The following is a 21,496-nucleotide window of genomic DNA, read 5'->3' on the forward strand; positions in this document are numbered from 1 at the left end:
TTTTTTTGTTGGTTGGGTTTTTTTTTTTTTTGTTTCTTTTGTTTGGGTGTTACTTTGGGGTTTGGGGTGTTACTTTGGGGTTTGGGTTTCTAACTGATAGATAGAATTCCTTGTTTTTCAACAGCTTTTTTTTCTCAGGGCCTCAAGACTGATATGAAATTCTCTTTAAGATTTTTTCTCCAAGCTATGCAGCACCAACTTCTCTCTTCCTCAGAAATAATTCTTCTGGACAACTAATCAGATTCTACCCAGATGTTTACTGAACAATGCTACACCAAAGAGGACTGAACTGTTTGAAGGGGACCTTGCCAGTGTGGAATACGTGAGAAGATCTGCAGGACCTGCTCCTGTTTACACATTCTAGACTCATATTTGACTTTCCTGTTTCACATGATGCTCTTGACCTCTGATCAAAATGATTTCTAACTCTTTTCCAGGGGATACCATGAAGTATTACCTAAGATTTCTTTGAGATTTGAAAATTGACCCCTAGAAGTCAATTTGATTTTGTTTTGCTATTGTATTTCCCTATAACTTTGGAGCAGGGGATGTTTTCATTTGAAATAATTTTAAGATTTATTTTCACCTTCACATTCTCAGTTCTTCCCCACTGACCAGCAACACTTCTCATATTACTTTTTCAACACTGTGTCATCCTTACAATCTGTATATCTTTTGTACAATCTTGATATTTTCTTTTTTTTTTTTAAATGGATGCCTGTCTCTGTAGTTAAAAGTGTTTTGAAGTTAAAAGAAACAAGAATATCCCAAGATGTTGTCACTAGGCCCTATGCATTAGATGATTATTTTTCCTTATCAAAAGCCTAATATGTTTCATTTTTCTGGTTTGCTGGCCAACATTACTACATAGGTTATTTGCACTTTCTTCTAGACCAATGAAATATAAATAATAATTTATTTTTAATCTCAGAGCAGTTATATAGCTTTCAGATGCATCCATTTCTGCATGGATATTGAGGTTTTTTTCTTCATTCTGTTTTTGTGAGATAATTTTTATCACAGATAATTTCATGTCCTTCATAGAACATGTGTTGATTTTTACCACTCTTACTTCTGGCACTTACATTATCTATTCTGAATTTTTAAGCATTTCTATCTATACTTCTTAAACTTCATACACATACATACATACTTTCTGAACCTAGAGCAAAGCCACACTGTTATACACAATTCAAACACAAAGTCCTATATATATAGATGATATTTTTCTACAGCCAGAATGATGGCTTATTATGTCTGTGTCTTGGTGTGCTGAATTTAATGCTGTCAGACACTGTGAAATTTAAACTCATCATTAGCCACAATGAGGATAGAAATTTAAATTCACAATGTACACTGAAAGCTTCAGGCCATGTTTTTTTGGTTGAAATAATTTTTTTTCTGGAGTTGCTTCCTGTGTGCAAAATTATTCCTAGCTTATAGGAGTCTGCTATGAATAAGATTTGAGATGTATTGCAGAGCAGACATTATTGGAATCTATGTTTTTCACAGCTTTGCCTGCATACCTGCTTTACAAACAGATTTAGGGAAAACAGTGAAGTCCAAGATGTTACTGGTGCAAGTTAACTTCTCCTCTGAGTAAGGTTTTGTATCAAACTGTGACTGCCATGGACTCAGTACCATCATGTGAGGCTTTCTGCTACTTTCCACCTAAATTTAAAGTCAATTCATATAAGTTTGTAAAGTATGATGTATGTGATGACAAATGCTTGTATAATCTCACCATGCACAGTTTGTGGTTACTAAATACATTAGCTTGTGCTTAAATTTGGGATAAAAGTTAGCTTAAAGTTGGATTTTAAAAAAAAAAAAGCCACTTTGCAGGTGTTTGTAATATAATTCAGAGAAAATGAAGTGCAGTTTTGACATGTATTACATGTCTTACAGTAAGAAGTACATCAGCACATTCTTAGTGAAAAGTCAGATGCCTACAATATCTCCTGAAAATGTAACAGTATTTCTCCTATTCTGAAAGCTTTACAAATTGAAATCCAAATGATTTAATCTTCTAGCACCCAATGAGAACACTGCTCCAGTACAAAGCAAAATATTTTTGGCCTGTCACCATTATAGTGTGAGTATTTGGAATCAAATGCTTTTTTTTATTGAACTGAAATTCTATAGTGTTCTGCAGCCTGACCCTTATCTCCAAGAGATTTTTTTTTCAGATATAAATAAACCACAAGCAAGTCCTTTAAGGCAAAAAAAAAAAAGGAAAATAGGAATGTTGGAGCTCCTTTATGATTCACCTTTCCCTCCTGTGAGTAGCTGTATCTTAAAAATAGGGATGGATCTGGCTGCTGCAATTTAAATGTGCATTTTCAAAACTACAAAGCCTGAGGACATGTGAATGTCAGACTTAGCTCAGGTTTAATACTTAGAATGTTGCTACAAAATCTGAACCCAATTAATACCTGGTTCCTGCATCAAAACCTTCTGAATGTTTAGTGTGTGTTTTCCAAAGAAGCTGTTTTGGTTTGATTTGAGTTAGCTTACTAATAGTGGGGGAATTTCTCACTGAGTTTTGACCCTTCCCTAGGTCATGTGGACTTGCCTGGTATGTAATTCAGATACCTCAAACAAGAACTATTTTAAACTAGTATCTGTAGACTTTACAGTCCTTCAACAAGAAATGCAGAACATGACTAGGAATACGATGCAGACATTGGCAGTTTTTCCTAAAAGTATTAATTCTTGCATTGGCCACATATATCCAATTGTTGCTAAAGGATACGAAATTATTCACATGAACACCTCTCAGTGACAGAACAGAAAAGCCCAACCTTTATTCTCTGACTCCAGTATTTATAGATTCTTGACAATGATTGGATAATTAAGTTACCACATTTCCAAGCACACTGGTCATGAGAAACATCCATCAAAAGACGTTTCTTAGAAGGAATGTGATAAACAAATTATGTTTATAGAACTTTCATGGGAAAGTAACTAAAACTATGAAAACATTATCAGAAGGCTTAATTTTCAGGGTGACATCCAATAGCTTAATCTTAGTGTTAAAGGTTTAACCTGAAAATCATATTCACATGGTAAATTTGAACCAGCCTCTGCATTGATGCTGCTCTGTACCAGAACAGGGAAAATGGTCTCCACTAACTTTGAGAAACTGCTGGTTGCATCCTGCAAAGGAACAGCTCAGACAAGAACAGAATCAGCTTTATAAAAATAAAAGGATTAAAATCTGTCTTCTCTTGTAACTGATGCTGTCATGAAAAAAGGGGGGAAAAAAAGTTGATTAGTTAAGGAGAGTTATCCAGAAAGTATGGATTATAGAAAAGTTGTCTCTCTATGTAGAAGATGATTTTCTTCTACCTCTATTTCAAAAGAGCGTAATTTAGCTGTTTGGGGCTGTTTTTTCTTTTCCTTTCTTCTGCCAGACTATATGCTGGCTTCTTCTATGTCTCAGTCTACAGAACAGCCTAGATGAGTGTTTTTCACTGAAGTGGCTGTAGAGGAATTGAATACATTTTCCTGCTCTGACAGAAATGTTTGCACATTTGTCTGCTTTTTGGTTTATTCCCCTTTCAAAAAAATTTCTTTTACCAAAACTTATTTCACTTTACATATGTTTCTGAGATCAATTCTTCTCTTCCTTCCACGCATTTTTGCGTGTCAAAAATTAAAATCTTTCTTTCACCAATAAACTGTTAGGTTAATATATTCCTCCAGCAATCTACACAGTGACCTGCAGACTGGTGCAAGTACACACTGCTTGGAATCTGAGCAGGCTGGACGCCTTCTACCCTTAAATAGAAGATATCAATATATTTAAGCAATGTCCTGGATAAGAAATCTCTTCATTTATTTATTTACTTATTTATTCTCACCATTTGTAGCCTGCCCATAAAGCTTTCAGTTCATAGACAGGCTGGATTCAGATATATATGTGACTGTAACCAGGTCTGTAGTTGTGCCTTCAGCGTCATGCCCTGACAGGTTGTTTTGTCAAGTGGTTAGACTACCACAATATCTTTCAGTCAGAGTTCCCTTAAAGGCAAGAATAGACATTAAGTGCTTTCTTGAGACCTAAATAAGCTTATCAGAAACCTTATTCATCAAGGGAGTACATATTAATGTACTCATTACTCAGGAAACACAGAAATCCTATCTATGTGATGCATTTTTGTTACTGACAGATGATGATAAAAGAATTCGGGTTCATTCAGTGTTGAGGATACCAAGAATTTGTCACATCTGTTTAAAGGATTAAATTTTAGCACAACATCAAATACAGTTGTTTCACTGTGGCCAGGTAATTTGGCTCCATAAGCCACCTTAAAATTATTAAGTTCTCCCCTTCATCTTATGCCACTTCACTCTCCATACTCCATCTGTCCTGAACGACAATCCACCCACTGAATGTGGCAAATCCAAGATCTTCTTTCCTATTCATGCTGAAATTCCTATTTAGTCTTTCAATGCACTAGATTTAAGCCTACTGTAATAACCACATACATCAAATAATAAGTTATTTTTCTACATTTCAGTACTTGTTATAAATATTTTATTTCTACTTCTCCAACCTAATTTGCAATTCACATATATTTCTTCATAATTCTGTCATATTTCCTTTTTATAGCCATAAGCCATATTTCTATTTTATTATTTCCTTTTAACTACCCTGGAAGACCTTACTATATTTCAATTACCTGCAGACTCTCAGTCCTGCAGTATAATCTTAAAATCAAAACTGAACTATTGATGCCCTCCTCTGCATATTAATTCTGATTATTATTAGAATATTATCAGAATATAAGTATGCTGGAACCTTCTGAAACTTCCTTGACACATCAAGGCTCTCATCTTTCATCTAGTGAAGTCAATGCCTGATCAAAAGCCAGACTGAACCCACCGTAAGCATATACTTCAGTGTAATGAAAAAGATACTTGCAGCCCTTCACTTATTTTTTTCCTGACACTGTTTTGGTGTCAAAGTAGATTTGACCTATATACATCCTTCTATTAATCTGAGAAAGTTACCAAAGTATATACTCTACTATCCTTTTCTGACTTCCAATTTTCTACACGATTGTGCTATTTGACAATGAAGAAGTGACTTAGGAAGTCATAATGACCTGCAAACTTTTTATGCCTCTTTTGTTTCTCCTAATACTGCTAGCAACAATGTGCAAACCTTTCTACAACTGCAATTCCCCCAGTGAGAACTATTTTTATGTTTGAAATATGGGAAAAAAGTGATCTTCAACCAATTAGATCAGGTCATACAAGACAGACGTGGAACTTCATGTATCTGAAAATTTTTTTGTTTCCAAAAATTATGAAGCAGTTGAACTTTACAGAACAAAAATCTTGGTAAAACTATAATTGACAAGTTTCTAAGTAGCTCCTTATTTATTTTTAGAGAAAAAGAATTACTGTTGACATGTTAATTATCATAATAAAAGAATTCTGTTCTATCCAGAAAGGACTTCATGTCCTGTGGTAAAACAGACTATACCACCCAGATATGCAGCAGTAAGAAAGAAAATAATCCAGAAATTAAGAAAGCAGTAGGAAACAAGATTAATTCAATTTCCTTAAAGGTAACTAATATTTTCCAAACAATTTAGACTGAGTTATTTAGAAAAAATTATACAGCTAATTTGCTACATCTAGAAAACATAATTGGATTTGACTGCAGAACAACAATGGCTTCTGACTGATGATCTATCTCATTTAATTTGCAAATCTATTTTTGCTTTGCCTTTTTTAAGCATGATTAATAAACATAAAAAGCCGCATATGCAAGTATAATTTATATAGAAGCTATGTAAACCTGGAACAAAATAAATTATACTATAGTTTTTATGGGTCTTGGAAGAAGAGTCAGAGATAAAATCCTGTTTAAATAAAGAATGTTATAGAAAAGTGAAGGAATGATATAGATCAAAAGAACGTGAAGGAGGTAACATGAGAGTTAAACTACTGTCTCTTTTACAAAATCACAGAGAGAGCAATACCCTTTTGAAAAAGCAAAATGCTTGTAAAATTTCGGCAGAAAGGTTTAAGTTGAAGGGGAAAAAAGAGAATTTATGATAATGTGCATTTAGCCTCAACTAAGAAAGCCACCTCAGAAGACAAAGGAGAAAAAACCTCGTTTACATTGTCAAAAAGGGTAGGTGTAGTTTGACTAAAACTAGGTGAGTTCCAGGTTCCTTCACCCTTTTTATACAGCTGCTAACTACGAGTTTGCTTTAAGAAAAAAAGAAAAAAACCAAACTATACTAACAGAGCCATCCAGTGAAGGTTTTTATACAACTTTATTTCACAGCATTGTCTCAGAAAAATGAACGCTGACCTAAGGGATTCTCAATCTTTCTCGAAAATGCTCTGGCAGGATAAAGTTGCCTCATGATATGTGCTTGTACCCTCATGAACAAGGCTGACCAGCACAGTTCTGTTACCAGAGTATCTTACAGAGATCATATTCCAGTTAAAAGAAAAATGAAATAAAAGTAAAGAGAAGAAAATATTGAATTAAGATTTAAATAAGAGAAGTAAAAATCAAACAGATACTCTTGTTCTGTAGCTGCAGTGGGACAAAAGAAGACTCTCTGATGCTATAAATGCATATAAATGTCCATTGGAACAGCAGGGTGAATATAAAATATGGAGAAAGGTTTCATCACATGCAGATAGGAACCCATAAGCCCACCAGAAAATGAGCTTCTTGTTACTACTTGATTCCCCAGTTCTTTAACAATATGTTCACTTCATCCAGCCTTCCTCTTTCCTCCCTCCAAATCTCTATGATACATGTTAAACTTGGTGGCAGGAGGCATCTCTGTGCAAAAGGACAATGGACAGCTGCAATTCTAACAGCCCTCTCCAACAACACAAAATTTGAATACTTTTTCTTCTTTCCTTGAAATTAGAAAAGAGAAAATTTCCTTTCATTAGAAAATAGCTAATGTAGTTAAAAGAAAAAGCAAAACTAGCAATGTAAGGAAGAGTAAGAAGCTCAAAGTAAACCAGCCAATTACCTAATTTTAAAGTGAGATATTCTTAATATACAAATATACAACTGCAATTTCTCTAAACCAAAAAGTACTACTTCTGATTCTATATTTTTATTATCTGGGAAATAAATTGATATCTGGATTACTACCCTGTTTCTACTATACCTTTCTTCTTAGAATAGGCTGCCTATATAAAAATTTACATATAAAAATGTTACAAAAAATAATCAGTGAGAAACTTGAAAGATTAAGTTTTTATGAATAAAGAATTTCTTAGATTGGCTTATGATAGATTGCTTTTAAAAGCTGAGCATTAATAAACATTCTTCTGAATGGAGGAAAAATCATATACAAAAAATCCCACACTGCTATGGTAGTTTACAAATGCCCATGGGCATACTTTGAAATTTAATTACTAAAATACATCATTTATTGGAAACATTCACAGTGAAGTGTTTCCAAAGAGACACTATTGATTTCTACAGAAGAAAACAAAATAATTTCATTGTAGTACCACCCTTAAATAAATACATACGAGAACTTTATCTCCAAATAAGCACATCTTATTTTCCCTTTTTTATATTCAAGTTTGTTGGGTTTTTTTATTTCCTCTTCCATAATTCCTTTCCTATATTCACCCCAAGGCACTGTGATAATAAAAAACACAAGCTTGAGAAAAATAAACTAAAGAAAAAATTCTGGTTGATGTTTGACATTATGATTTCCTGCCAGGTTTCATCAGTCATATCATGCCATGTGGAGTAATACAGTCTGATTGATGCTGCTCACAGGGACTCATCACCTTTCATGTGTTTGCTGAAGAATTTAAAGGTATCACACAATCTTTGGAAAAAGTTAATTCTTATGGTGCCAAATGTCTGATCAAAAAATAATGATCATGGCAGGGAATCTAATTCTTTGTGCCATTTGTAAGATGTTTTATTTTTTAACTTATGATAGATGCTTTGACATCTCCTGTGTCAACTGTACATTTAATATTAGTTTTCTCAGCCTATAGTATTATGACCAAGTTTGAGCCTTAGCAGGATTCAGCATGATTCTCTTTTTCTGTGTTCAGATTGCTGAACACCTCACTGCCCATGGAAGGCAGTGAATTAATTCCTCGTTTTGCTTTGCTTGTGTGTGTGACCTTTGCTTTACTTAATGAACTGTCTTTATCTCCACCCATGAGTTTGCTTTTTGTTTTATTTTCACTCTTCAAATTCTCTTCCCCAGCCACACTGGTGGAGTGAGTGAGTGGTTGTGTAAAAATTAGGTGCTGGCTGTGGTGAAACTATAACAGCAACCTTTATTTCATTATAAAGTAATATAGCCAAGTCAAGGCAGGGTTTTTCAGCTGTGCCTCATGAAATCTTAATTCATATGGAAGTTAAGACTTTATACTTTGTGTACAGAAAAACAAAGGTCACCATATATATTTTTTATCATTTAAGGAGCATTATCTAAACAAATGGCACACACCCCACAAAACAATGCTTAATGGTAACATATAAAAGCCAAAACACAGTGGTAAGTGTGATTTGTACCACAGTACAAATCCTGCAGAGTTTAAATTCAAATCTTCTTTAAGGGGAATTAAGAATTTAGATTATGCGGTATCTCTGGGTTGGTCAAACAATCACTGATAATGAGAAGATGTTTTCATCTACAGTGGATTAGATTTTTTTTAATTACTACTAAAAGTATTAAAAAATATATGCTTACATCCAATTAGAATCTTTATTACCATACCTGTTACTTTCAGTCTGTCGGCTCCAATGACAATCTCATCTTCATCTGCAGAAAACAATACTTTTCCACTGTCACTTGCTCTCACTTCAAATCTCTTACACTGAGCTTCCACAGCATCAGCTCCTGAAATCAAGGAAGTGATAATTACACCTGAGATATATCGTAAGAATTAATCATCAGCATAAATGGAATATCCAAAACACATTGAATACATGATGCTTTACTAAAATATTTGGCTTTCTGTAAGCCTGATAGATAATTTTCATTATAAAATACTGTTAAAATAGTTTACAGAAATAACTATCAAAATAATCTATTTCAGCATTATGTGGAAATCAACACTATAATTTAGAATGTACTTAAACATGGAGATCTTGAAATGCCAATTCAAACAGAGCTTTCTGGGGTTTGTTCAGTTTAAATTGCAGTTTCTTGCCAATGAAAAAAATAAAAATAACACACGACCTTATTCCATCAAGACATACAAATCAACACAGCAGAAAAGGGTATTTTTCATTGAGTTCTACTGCAAACTTAGACAATGGAACAACATAAAAACCACAAGACATCAAAACAAACAACACGAACAAATATATCACAATTTATGTCATATTTTATGGAACAATATTCCCAAATGTCTCAAAGCTCAATAATCCTAAAATAATTCTGAAATTGGACAGATATATGGAATTGATTTAAATGCAATGAAGAATGTATGCAGATATTGCGACTTTCAAATTTACTGTGCTTTTCAATTTACAGGTCTTAACCTTACTCTTCAGTATTTTGTCTACTAAACTGTTTCTGAAAATTTTATTTTATTAATAAGTGAAAGCAAACATCACTTCTGAAATGGTGTTGAAAAGCAATCAACTGCATATGGTGCAACAAGATATAAGGAAAGATACATTATTTCAGGGAATAATAATCTGAAATTTTTTCTATGATCCCTAATTAGATTTGTAATGCATTCCTGGAATAAATCTATATGCATAAAAATTACATGGTATTATGGAAAAAGAAATTAATATATGTTATTTCTGTTTAATAGTCTGGTTTAGAAGTCTGTCAAAATCTCCTGCCTCCATAATATATAAGTTATATGCAAATGAATAGAACCAATTATATATAAAATAAGGAATATAAAAACTGTGATAATGAATTTTGGTCAAGGGATTGCCTTAGCAGCTCATAATTTGCAGAATCATCTGTGTTATCAAAACAATTCCTCTTACTTTCAGATGAACTTCTGTTTGTACTGTAAAAAAATTGTGGCTATTTTTGATTCACAAATGAAAAAGAAAATGAAAAGGAATTATCAAAATACTTGTGATGATGCATTTTGTTAAATTTAGATATGTTTATTCTGTAAATGTGTACAATTGTATTTTCTCACCCCCCACTCCCCTGCTGAAGTTCTTTTACAATGTTTTAATCAGGTTGTTGGCTTTGTTTTGAAAAAATACAAAATCTTTGTGGAAACAGACAGGGGCAGATTTCAGATTACAGAAACAGATGTTTGTTGATGCCCTTGTCCTGCAACCGTACTTATGGTTCAGGAAACCAAAGGACAACTACAAATAACTTAAGATTAAATAGTTTCATTATTTAAGAGTGGATGATAGCTTAGCCACCCAAAAGTAAGTGGCACTATAAGTACTGTGATGTTACTAATTTACACCCATCAAAGTTGTTAGCTCTGTAAGGAAAAGAAATTAACAGAAAATGTGTCAGAAATCAAAAAGAGAAAAGACCTGCCACATTCTTACTCATTAAATATCACTGTAAGTGACAGCCCATTTCAATAACGGCTTTTCAAAACTTGTGGTGTATTTAGGGTAATATAGGTTTTCATGAAAAATGACTTAAGTAACAATGATCTGGAACTTTGACTAAAGAATGCATATATTTTAGATGTTATTTGTGCTGCTTCAGAATCACATTATATAGAAGTAAACCTAGAATTCAGCTAGTCCAAAAATATCATTACAGGAATTAAATTGGTTTTAATGCTAAAATAAATGGGCTTTTACTTCATGTTTCACTCAGGACTCAATAGTGTATTACTTGGTATTACTTATGGCTGAAATGGTAGTTAGTGCATTCAAGGCACTTGAGAGCTTACTAAAAAACATAATACATGTTAAAGCTGTCTCTTTGACATAGAATCAGGTGTGAATGTTATAAAACCAGTTTTGGAAAGTTAAACTGCCTACAGAGTAATCAGTGCTATCAAAATGGAATTCTGTTCCATTACATTTACATTTCCCTGTTGAAATAGGAGCAAGCAGTTGCATTTGCAATGTATTAGGGTATTATCTTCTTAGCTGTAAAGCAAATTGCCGTGTTCCAAAAACACTTTACAAACATACACATCTCATAAAATGTCTGAATCTTTAATAGTACTACTAATAAAAACAATGCATCAAGTCTTAGAATATTTTGCATGAACAAAGGCAGTATTTTGAAATTCTAATCTCAAACTTGTAGTCATCACTATTTTCATCAAATCTGATCTGCTTGAATAATGCATACTTCAGTCCAGTAGAGAATTATATATGGAAATCTAAATTCTGTTTGGAAAGGTAATTTCTATCAAACGTGGCTACCAGAAAAGCTTTTTAAGCTTAAAACTTGCTTCATACTAGACATGGAGTTGGCTCCATAACAGCTTTAATCAGGTTCAAGAGATGTCCATGACAAACTCTTTTCTCATCTTGTGTTCAGGAAAAGTATTAACTTGTAAATTCAGTTGTATAATTCTCAAATTATTATGTTTCTGTGAAATTCCTTCCATTTAAATTATGTAGATGAAAAATATACCTATCATATTCATATATACATGGTATGTAATGATGGTTTGTAACACATGCTTGTTGCACAGCAGTTGCATAATTGAAATTATCATTAAACCAGCTACATTTTAAATGGTACAAAGCCTAAAATTGTTTATTTTAACTGTAGTGAAGATGCATTAAGTGAAAATGTTGGGCAGTACATGCAGTAAAAAGACAGAAATTTATGGTTCTGTAATCCAGATTAACAGTAATAGAGATTAAATTTCAAAATAAAAACTATATTTTGAATTTGTAGAGAGTTTGACTTACTAATTAATATCATAATAAAAATATGAAGAATGCATGTTCTAACATTTTGCATTTTAAAGTCAATGTTTACTTACAGTACTTTGTTATTATTCAGAAATACTAATTACCACCGCTATTTGCTGTGATAACTCTCCAGTTTTACAAGGTTTAGATATGATTACAAACACTAGCAGTTGTGTCTGATTTCTCAACCCCCCCTCCATGTCCACCCAGCATACAACAAATTCAGACACAGAGAAAGATATAAAAATCAACAACTGTAAATTAAATATAGGGATTAGAATTCAAATGGAATTACCACAAATTGATCCTTGTAAATAGGAAACATAATAAAGTTCAATATACTTTCTTCTGGTTCTTCAATGAAAAAAGGGTTACTTAAACATTTATTAAATGCAGAGTTTTATGAAGAGTCTGGATGACAAAGAAAGTTACTTTTATTAGAATGTGTTGATGCTTCTGAGATTGGGGATTAAAGAGATAAAGCATTTTTAATAAATATTCAGCACTCATCTGGGTCTAAGATCAATTTTTGAGAAGTATACACCTAGATAATAATTTTTTTTTTAATATTCATAGGAATGTTAGATGTGGTATTTTGGCCAGAAAATATCTTAAAAAATTTTCAGTGAATGCAAGAGCAATTGTGCAAATGAAGGATTCATACCAGCTGAACAGAAACATTGAGGAATTTGGAAAAGAAAAAGAGAACCTTCAGCTCCAAGTAGAACATCTACAAAAACAAAGATTCACAACAATCAGAACATATTCTGTGTTCTGTTTGCTGAAGAATGGAAGGGGCAACTTCATTTTATCTAAAAAGTGTAAAAGTAGAAGGTAAAGGACCCCTTAGCTCTCTCTGTCAATAGTTGGTGGCTATGCTGTAGAGATGTCAGAAAACTACTGCTTCTACGAGAGGTTGATCTTCAAGGTTTCCTGTTCTGAATGATTATCTACTCAGACAAGGGAAGCTGGAGCAAATGCTGTGTGAGAAGAAACAAAGCAGACAATTGTTACCTTTTCTGAAAGGGAACAATAGCAGCTGTCAACGTAAATCAGGAATAGGAATAAGCCATACATTATTATAAGGGGAAATTCAGTAGAACCATCTGAATCAGGTAGGACACTTCCTCCACCATGACCTACAGACCCAGTAATATCCATGAAAGATCAGTGGTATTACAGGCTTAGGACTTTGTCAAATGAAATCTGACAGAAAAAGTTCTGCCCTCTTGGGCAGATTTTACTTCTAGGAACTTTGTAAAATCATAGAATCATTACGGTTGTAAAAGACCTCTAATATCATTGAGTCAAACATTAACCCGGCACTGTCACTGAAAAACCCATCCAAAATACTGCCTGTCACCTCTGCAATAGATAGAATACATCCTTCCTGCAGTCTGTCTTCCTGGTGCATCTTGACAGTGGAACCCCAGCTGTGAAAACAACATCTGGAAGCAGCATACAAGTTGCAGCAGACAACACTCTCCAGGTTACTTCTTTGAGGCCACAACAAATTCTGTTACCTTTTCCACCTACTGCCCCTAACATATGGTAATTTCCATGAGACTCAGAAATTACATGGCTGAACAGACCTTTGGTCTGATCAGATACAGCTGTTCATAATTTCATCAGCTATGGGCAATACACATGGGTGAATGAAAGTAAAATGTGATTCTTGAAGGTTGTTTGAGCTGTAAGTTGACACATTTATTTTGCATCTGCAATGGTTAAAAGGATGTGCATTGCCTGTAATTTTAGTTATAATATCTTAATTGCTTGTAGGAGTCCTTAGATAAGAAAGCCAAGCAACACAGGAAGATATGTGAGGCACCAAAATTTATCTGTAGAACTTCAAACTGTATGTTTTGATCTATTTATAATCCCATTAAGTTCAATTTACTCAAAACATGATCTAGATTCTGGAACTGAGGCTTGTAGCATGTAAAATTACTTCTGTATTAGACTAATTTTCTCATAATATTATAGATGTGTTATAAACATATTAAAAATGTAATAAACATGTATAATAATAAATAAATATACATGGTTTATGTAAATGGATAAATTTTAAATTAGACTATTACATAAAGTATTTATAAAATAAATAGTAGGTTAAATTATAACTTTTTTTTTTTATTATTACCAGATCTATTACATTATCTTTCCTATGTGTTTTCCTTTATTGTCCAGAAATCTTTCTTTGTGACATCATTAAATAGCCACATGTTAACTTCTTTTTATTGCTGCATTTATCAACTTACCTTTCATTAACAAGCTCATAAGTCCAGCTCATGCAACTGTGTTATTTACGACTCCAACATATTCTGTGCACTACAAAATGTGAATGGGAGTAGAAGCTTATTACTTTTTCTTACTCATGGTGAACACAACTTGAATATTGCTAAATCCTGAGAGGATTTTCCAAGTTCTCAGTCTTATTCTTAACCCTGTAATTTTTAGCTTTCAGTGATGTGATTAGTTTTTACAACATAAATAATTTACAAAGCTGAACCTATATCTTTTGGAAGCTGAGGTTTACCAATTTATCAGAAATTCTATTGAAAATTCACTGATCTATAAATCTCTATATCTCTGCTTTATTCTTTTCTTAAAAACAAATCTGATGTTTGACTTATTTGCATCTTTTGAGGCCTTATATCTCATCTGCATGCTGTCTAAAATACCTGCTAGTAGCTGAAGGACCTTTATGCATCCTGCTTTATCACTCTAAGGTAACTGGACTGAAAATTAAATTGGATGAAGTGGAATATATTCATATAACCCAATAGTTCCTTACCTTTCCTCTTACTCATTTATCCTGTGACCTTTTTAAATAACTGTTATGGATCTTACTTTGTGAAGATTTAAAAAGAAAATATTTCAGTTTTGTCTTTCTTACTGGCAATATTCTCTGTAAGCATTAGACAATTATTCTGAGATATTTTTTCTACCCTGCAGACATTTTGAACCTTTTTTTGTGTTTTATTATTATAAATTAAAAGCTAGCAAATATTTTTGCTCATATTCACAGAATCATAGAATCATTCAGATTGGAAAGACCTCCAAAATAATGAAATTCCACCTTTGACCAATCTCTACCTTGTCAATATATTCTCTATATACCTTTGTTAATATGAGGCTAGCTTTTTTTTTATTATTATTATTAAAAAGATACAAATTGTTCTTCCAGATGCTTTTGGCAGTTTCCCATAGACTTTAAATAAAATCTGTTGTGACTCAAAATATTGTATAATATTACTCACAATGCAGTGAATGAGACCATTATAATGTTTCTGAATGCAAATCAAACCTTTTTGAGATAAAGAATTGAATTAATCACACTTTGAGAGAGAAGACCTAAACAAAGGACATGAGCTACCAGAGTACTTAGAAGCTTTCTTGAAAAAGAAATGTTAAAACCTCCCTATTTTACATTTTTATAATATTAATTCAATGCTGATAGCTACTATATAAGGAAGACTAAAAAAGTCTAATTTTTACAAACTATTTCTCTGATTATCTGCTTTATATCCTGAAGCTATCTATGCAAAAGGTCTTAGCATTTCATATAATCACACAGATTTATCTGAGAAAGATTAAATGAAAGAATGTACAAAATACTAGAAGATATACATGACTCATCCACAAAAAGACTACCACTGGCTAGTTAAACAAGGGAAAAAATATAGCCTGTTGACCAGAAAACTATAATTTTAAACCCTTCTGCTACTTGGCAGATCAGTGAAGTGCATTTTCAGATTTCTGAGCAACTAGTATCCGCTATGATGATGGCACAAGACAATGAGGGCTTAACCCAGCTCTCAGGATTTCTGCATTATCCATTTAGGAAATTACTTGTCTCCTTGCCCTTGACAGTGGGACAAGGGCCAGAAAGCTAGAGAAGCAGGATAAAAGCATATTTGGGCTCTTAGCTTCTGGAAGTGTCTCTTTTGATTAATGTTCTCAGTGGAGCTCATTGTTGACTTGTAGCACATAAGATGCAATTCAATTCACCGATGAAGACGTCTACCTCCGCCAGTTACCCTGCTGACACTGAAATTCTGTGTCTTTGTGATCTGAAACACTGCCAGATTGTCTACCTTTGAAAGACCCCACTTATGGAGGCTACACTATACCCTTGGGAAATCTGAAGTGTCCTTAAAAGAGTGTACAATTCTGTATCTGGAAAGAAATATAACCTAGATGCAGGAGGATGTGCAAATTCAAGACCTGCAGCATAGGTGGATTTTTTGTCTGGGCTAGCTGAAAGCTTTCACATCAGAAGTATGGCAAGACAACCAAAATATCTCTGCAGAATAACACAAAAGCAAAATCATGAAGTTTTGGAACCCTAATGTCATAATAACTTATTTTAAAGGCAAGGTAGCTTCCAATTTTGATTTGGAAAAAACTGCTCATTCTGTATTACTTTGATCTCTAACTCATGTTAACAATTCAGTGAATGATAACTATTCCCAGTAACTAATTAATTTGAGATTTATGGAATGCTTTTCTTCACAGGAAGAAAATTTAAAAATATTCACCTAATCATTAATGCAATGCCATCTGTTCATAATTCGGTTACAGCTACAATATTTATCACTCTAATAGCCTAAGGAAAAAGAAGTTATTTTAAGAGCTATATTTATGTATTAAAGAATTTTTTTTAATCCAGAATAAATATGCCTTTAACAATGCTGTACATGCTTGAGACAAACTACACCAAGACAGCTCTGCCCATCTACAAATGGCACAATTAAACATGTCTAGTATTGGCATAATATGGAACTTGCAACTTAATCCTGTTCAAAATGGAGGTAAAAAAAAAGGCAAATAAACAATTTCATTTATAAATAAAGACAAAACTCAGCAGTGTTCTAGTTGTGGTTATTAATTGCTATTTTCTAATGTATTTTTAAAGTTACAGTGTTACATTGAAGTTGGTTTTGGAACGATATTTTTTTTATGGGACCAGGAGAAGTGCAGCAAATAAAAATTAAACTTCAATGATGATGTTTTTAGAAAACAATATTAATTGTAACATAACACTGAGATGAAACTTCTGATAGTCTAAAGATATGTGAGGGGAAATTCCATAAAAACTGAAATATTTTTATTATTTATTTTTTAAGACTAGTCATCTAATTGATATGAACCAGAACTTGCTATCTGCGAGGTTCACAATCTCATATGGACAAATAATTTTCATGGGCAAACACAAATGTTTCCAAGCCTGAAAATTCATTTGCAAGAATCTCTTTCACAACCAGACACAGGCTAATTTTTCATAGATGCTTCAAAAATAAAACTGACAGAAATTTTTAAAGATAACTTAGCTGAAGAAAGAACCTAATCAAAGTACTTCTCACCCCTATGTATGACATATCTCTTTGCTGTTATTTCAACACCTTTAAGTAGATCAGCATGCTGCTGAATTTCTACCTCCAAGCATTCTCAGCAGCTCTGAAAAAAAGAACACCAGAAAGATCTCACTGCTCTTGCCTTCTTTTAAATTATGTTTTTGTATTTAATTAACTTAAAATAAGCTTCTCATTTTTGCCCCTATTTTGTCCTTCACCCCTTAGAACAATATATTCCTGACAATAATAGTGAGCTGTCTGAACATCAGGGGAAAAAAGGGGTAAAAATAAAATTTTAGTGTCCTGTCAGAGACTTGTAAAAGGTCCAGATGTTGTAGGTAATTTAATAATGCTTAGCACCCAGCAGCAGCCTTGTGAATGTCACAATGAATGCACAGCAGCTGTTTTTGAAGTTAAATGAAGTATTAGCTTCAGATAAAGCTAAAGAAATTAATTAGAACCATCTTTGGAAGATGGATGCTGCATCCTTCAAACCCACTCCTATACCTCTAGAACGTACTTATACACTTCTAAACAGCCCCATTTCTTTGACTCTTGGGATGTCTCTCCTACAAAAGGAAATCACTTCTCCTTCCCTGCTCTGAACATTTGGGCAGTAGTTACGCTGTCTGTACCGGCCAACAGCATGTGGGTAACTGCAGCAGGACAGATGGCAACGGATTAATGTTTAAACACTAACACTTCTGCAACACCATGAAAACACTAATTACCTCTTCCCACTCAGACTCTACTTCCACAGTTAAATCAATCAGCTGCTCATAGCTGCACGTCCTCCGATACGTTATGGGGTCGGGTTGGGTGGGATGGGAAGAGGATAAAATATTTGAGAATTACAACAGAACACTGTGTTTTCCTGTTTCTCAGCGCCAATTTTCTAGAAACAGTGGAAAGGTTCAGACTTGTATTTAAAGTACAATAAGGTAAAATAAAAAGCCTAAAACGCACCAAAGTAAGCAGAGGACTGCAGTGCCACTGCCAAATAGCTATTGATAATTAAAATCTACTTCAGTATACATCCAGACTCTGCAGATTCTGTGGGGTCAAAGTTAGCATTGAGATGAAATACTAAGGCAGCGAGCTGAGGCTCATACCAAGCGGACTGGACACCTCTCTGCACAGTCATTACTGCACTCCTGCTCCCCCTCCATAATCCCTGCCTGGAAAACACTGATTTAGTGTTCCCTTTCATCATTTTCATAATCATCTCTAAAGTGACAGTGGGCATAGACCATTGTGCTTTCAAGAGAAAAAGAGGCTTGTGGTGGCTTCTTTTTGAAGGCTGCCCTGCAGGAAGCCAGCACCTCAACAGTCCTTAGCGTGCCAGGTGTTCCTGCCAGCACCACATCAAAAATAAGGTACAGGACCTTAAAATTCCCTCCAAATTTAGATCATGGACAAACAAGGAAAGAACATAAGTACTTTGTCTGTGGTATGAAAAGAAAGGTATCAGTCTATTTATAAAAGTAGAAAGTATGTTTTTCTTTTTGTCTGTCAGTTACAGACAGAAAAGATGCTTTCCACATTAGATCAATGCAACTTCAGATATGAACTAAAATGAGCTGTACCTTGTATCCGAGGTACAAATAGTCTTCCTGAGCTCAGACTGAGGGAAAGAAAAAGAGAAGAAGAAAAGCTGGATCAAATGTCAAATGACGAAAGTTTTAGAGTCTGAAGAAGGTAGAAAGGAGAAAGAAAATATACTGAATGCAAAAATAAGGGGAAGTGGTCTTAAGACCTCAGCTCTGGAAGTACTGAAGTTATTAGTTTTTAAGATTCAAAGAAGATTATGTATATCACGCTACTGGGCATGATAAAGCAAAGAATCATGTTCACTGCACAGACATTTTGGATAAGCTGTTTAATACCAACAATGTATAAGCACTCTCCCTCTCCTGAAATAAGCATGCTGAAATTGCACAGAATTCACAGAATTACTGTCCTACTGCTGCTTGCAATTGTGTTTACTCATAGAAAATTTTTAATTCTTGACATCTCAACAGATGTGATACGCTCTTGTATTTCAGGAAGGAGGTATCAGGCTAAATAATGGCCATACCTACAAGGAAGAATTACCACTTGGTCTTAATAACTGACAGAGAGATATCTCATTACTCTGTTTTTACAGGACAGTTTTCACGTAGCAATTCATGTGGCAATGAGGGAGACTTAAGATATATTTTACACCATAGAGTATTTCAAATGCTAAAGAGCATTGTAGTGTTATGTCTGCACATAACGTGCAATAAGATCATCATAATGATATGAAAGATATTGCTTAAAAGCTGAAAATTCATCTAATTTATCAAATTCAATCAGAAGTACTGTGTAAAGCATCTCTCTCTTGCAAAGAGATCTCGTTAACCAAGCACAAACTGGATTGAAAATGGTTGATGTAGCGTATTCAATAGTTCTATGAGTTAATTGTGTAACGGGTGTGTAAAAAAGTATTATTTTTCAATCCAGTTAATGCAACAGCTTGTCACAAGGGCATATTTGCCATAGCTGAATTTTAAATGCACATATGAAGATTAACACAGAAAATGATGCAACTAATTTACAAGTGAAATAGAAACAAAAATTAGAAAGGATTTGTCTGCCTCTTGATGCTGAATCAAAACAAACAAACCCTGATGCTTTCTATTATTTGTAAATTACTTAAACAGAGAATTGCAAGAGAAATATGGAGGAATTTCAAATAAATTATGATGTTAATTTTTTCAGGATTAGTTTGGCAGACTCATCAAAGTGCTGGCAAATAGGTCAAAGTTTGGACCAGTTTTCAGACAGCTTCACATTTTTCCAATACCGCACTTCAGGACAATTAATTAATGGGGGTGGATTCTCATGATAGTTTAGCTGAAGCCATTAAGAGTATATATTAGGTGAACTCCTATCACAAAACCTGTTACAGCACAGATGGTTTGTAAAAAGACTTTTCCATGGACTAGACAGACAGAAACGGAGGCAATGTCACGTTGCACTGTAAATTATGAGGAGGGATGAGACTCAGATTCCAGCTGGACATTTCAACTGCTATGAGCAACATGGCTCACTTTCTGACTGCCTCCTGGCTCATCTCGCGCGCTTTGCCAGGAGGAGGCATAAAGCCATATGGCCTTCCAGGCACTGCTCCATCATTCCTTCTGCAGTGAGTCCTGAAGCTGAAAGAAATCCTTTCACCCTGCAGTTAAGTACAAGGTAAACTAACCTATATAAAAAAAGAGCAAGATATCTCCCATTGACCTCCATTTGAAAAGTCAGACAAAGGATTTGTACCAGAAACTAGCACAAGAGTTGTATTTTCACCTCCTGATAAAGTGTTTATATTCCTATATTTGGGAAGAGTGCTTAACTGGTGATAAAAGTTTAACCTTATACTTTAAAATCGGTACATTCAGAATATGTAAGATTTTGCTGTGTAAAATATCCAAATATTCTCTGGATGACAAGTAACTAATGCAAACGTAACAGAGAAAACATCAGACAACCAAGTGATTGTCAACAGAAAACTCCATTTAAGGTGCAAAAAAATCTGAAAAAATATTAGCAATGCAAGTAATTTAGCCCAGAAATTATGGATTCTCGGTTCATTTATTTTTATATTAGAAAATTAAGAGGAAGTGAACTAACTATAAGTTGAAAACCTTTACTACAATGAGAATCACCTGATAAATGACAAAATGTGCCAAAAGAAGATTTTAAGCTACTACATATTCAGTCTGCATTTCAATGTGAAATATTCCTCTTTGTATAAAACTGCAAAAACTAGACTACTAATTCATCTAGGTATGGTAAAATGAATTGCTGACATTTCTTATTTGCATACATTAAAGGGGTATTAGGGACCAAAATCTGTGTTTATTCAGTCTGTATTTCAGTTAAGGAATAGATATTGAGAGAATGCTGAGAAATGGATAAGTCATTTATCTGGCTTTGTTTTGCCATACCTTAGCAATAATAATTATGCTACTGTACCACAGTGGTTACAGGAGCAATTGCTTTAATATGGAAATTAGACTAGCAGGAAGTTTAATGTATTTCAGATTCTGGAAATTCCACTGTAGTTTGGAATGACAGGTAGACAAACCTCTTTGTAAGCGGAAGGAGAAAGTCTTTATTTCACCTATTCCTGGCAAATTCTAATCCATGTTTGCTCTGTTGAAGGGCAAAAACAGCTAATGAGGGATTGTAAACCAACTCATGCCTCCCCTCCCAGCACACCATTACAGATGAAACAGGAACAATTATGCAGATA

The 21,496-nt window shown here is 33.8% G+C and overlaps 1 protein-coding gene across 1 annotated transcript in view; it reads right to left on the reverse strand.

Moving 5' to 3' along the window:
* SGCZ (sarcoglycan zeta) overlaps window positions 1-21,496 on the reverse strand; it is a 396,272-nt gene that overhangs the window by 37,226 nt on the left and 337,550 nt on the right. Inside the window, 1 exon segment of the mRNA XM_088056576.1 lies at window positions 8,751-8,873. Coding sequence (XP_087912702.1) covers window positions 8,751-8,873 — 123 coding nt within the window.

Source organism: Pseudopodoces humilis, chromosome 6, assembly GCF_049639895.1.
Source record: "Pseudopodoces humilis isolate 2021_Gansu_Grassland_sample_001 chromosome 6, ASM4963989v1, whole genome shotgun sequence".
NCBI classification, from domain to species: domain Eukaryota; kingdom Metazoa; phylum Chordata; class Aves; order Passeriformes; family Paridae; genus Pseudopodoces; species Pseudopodoces humilis.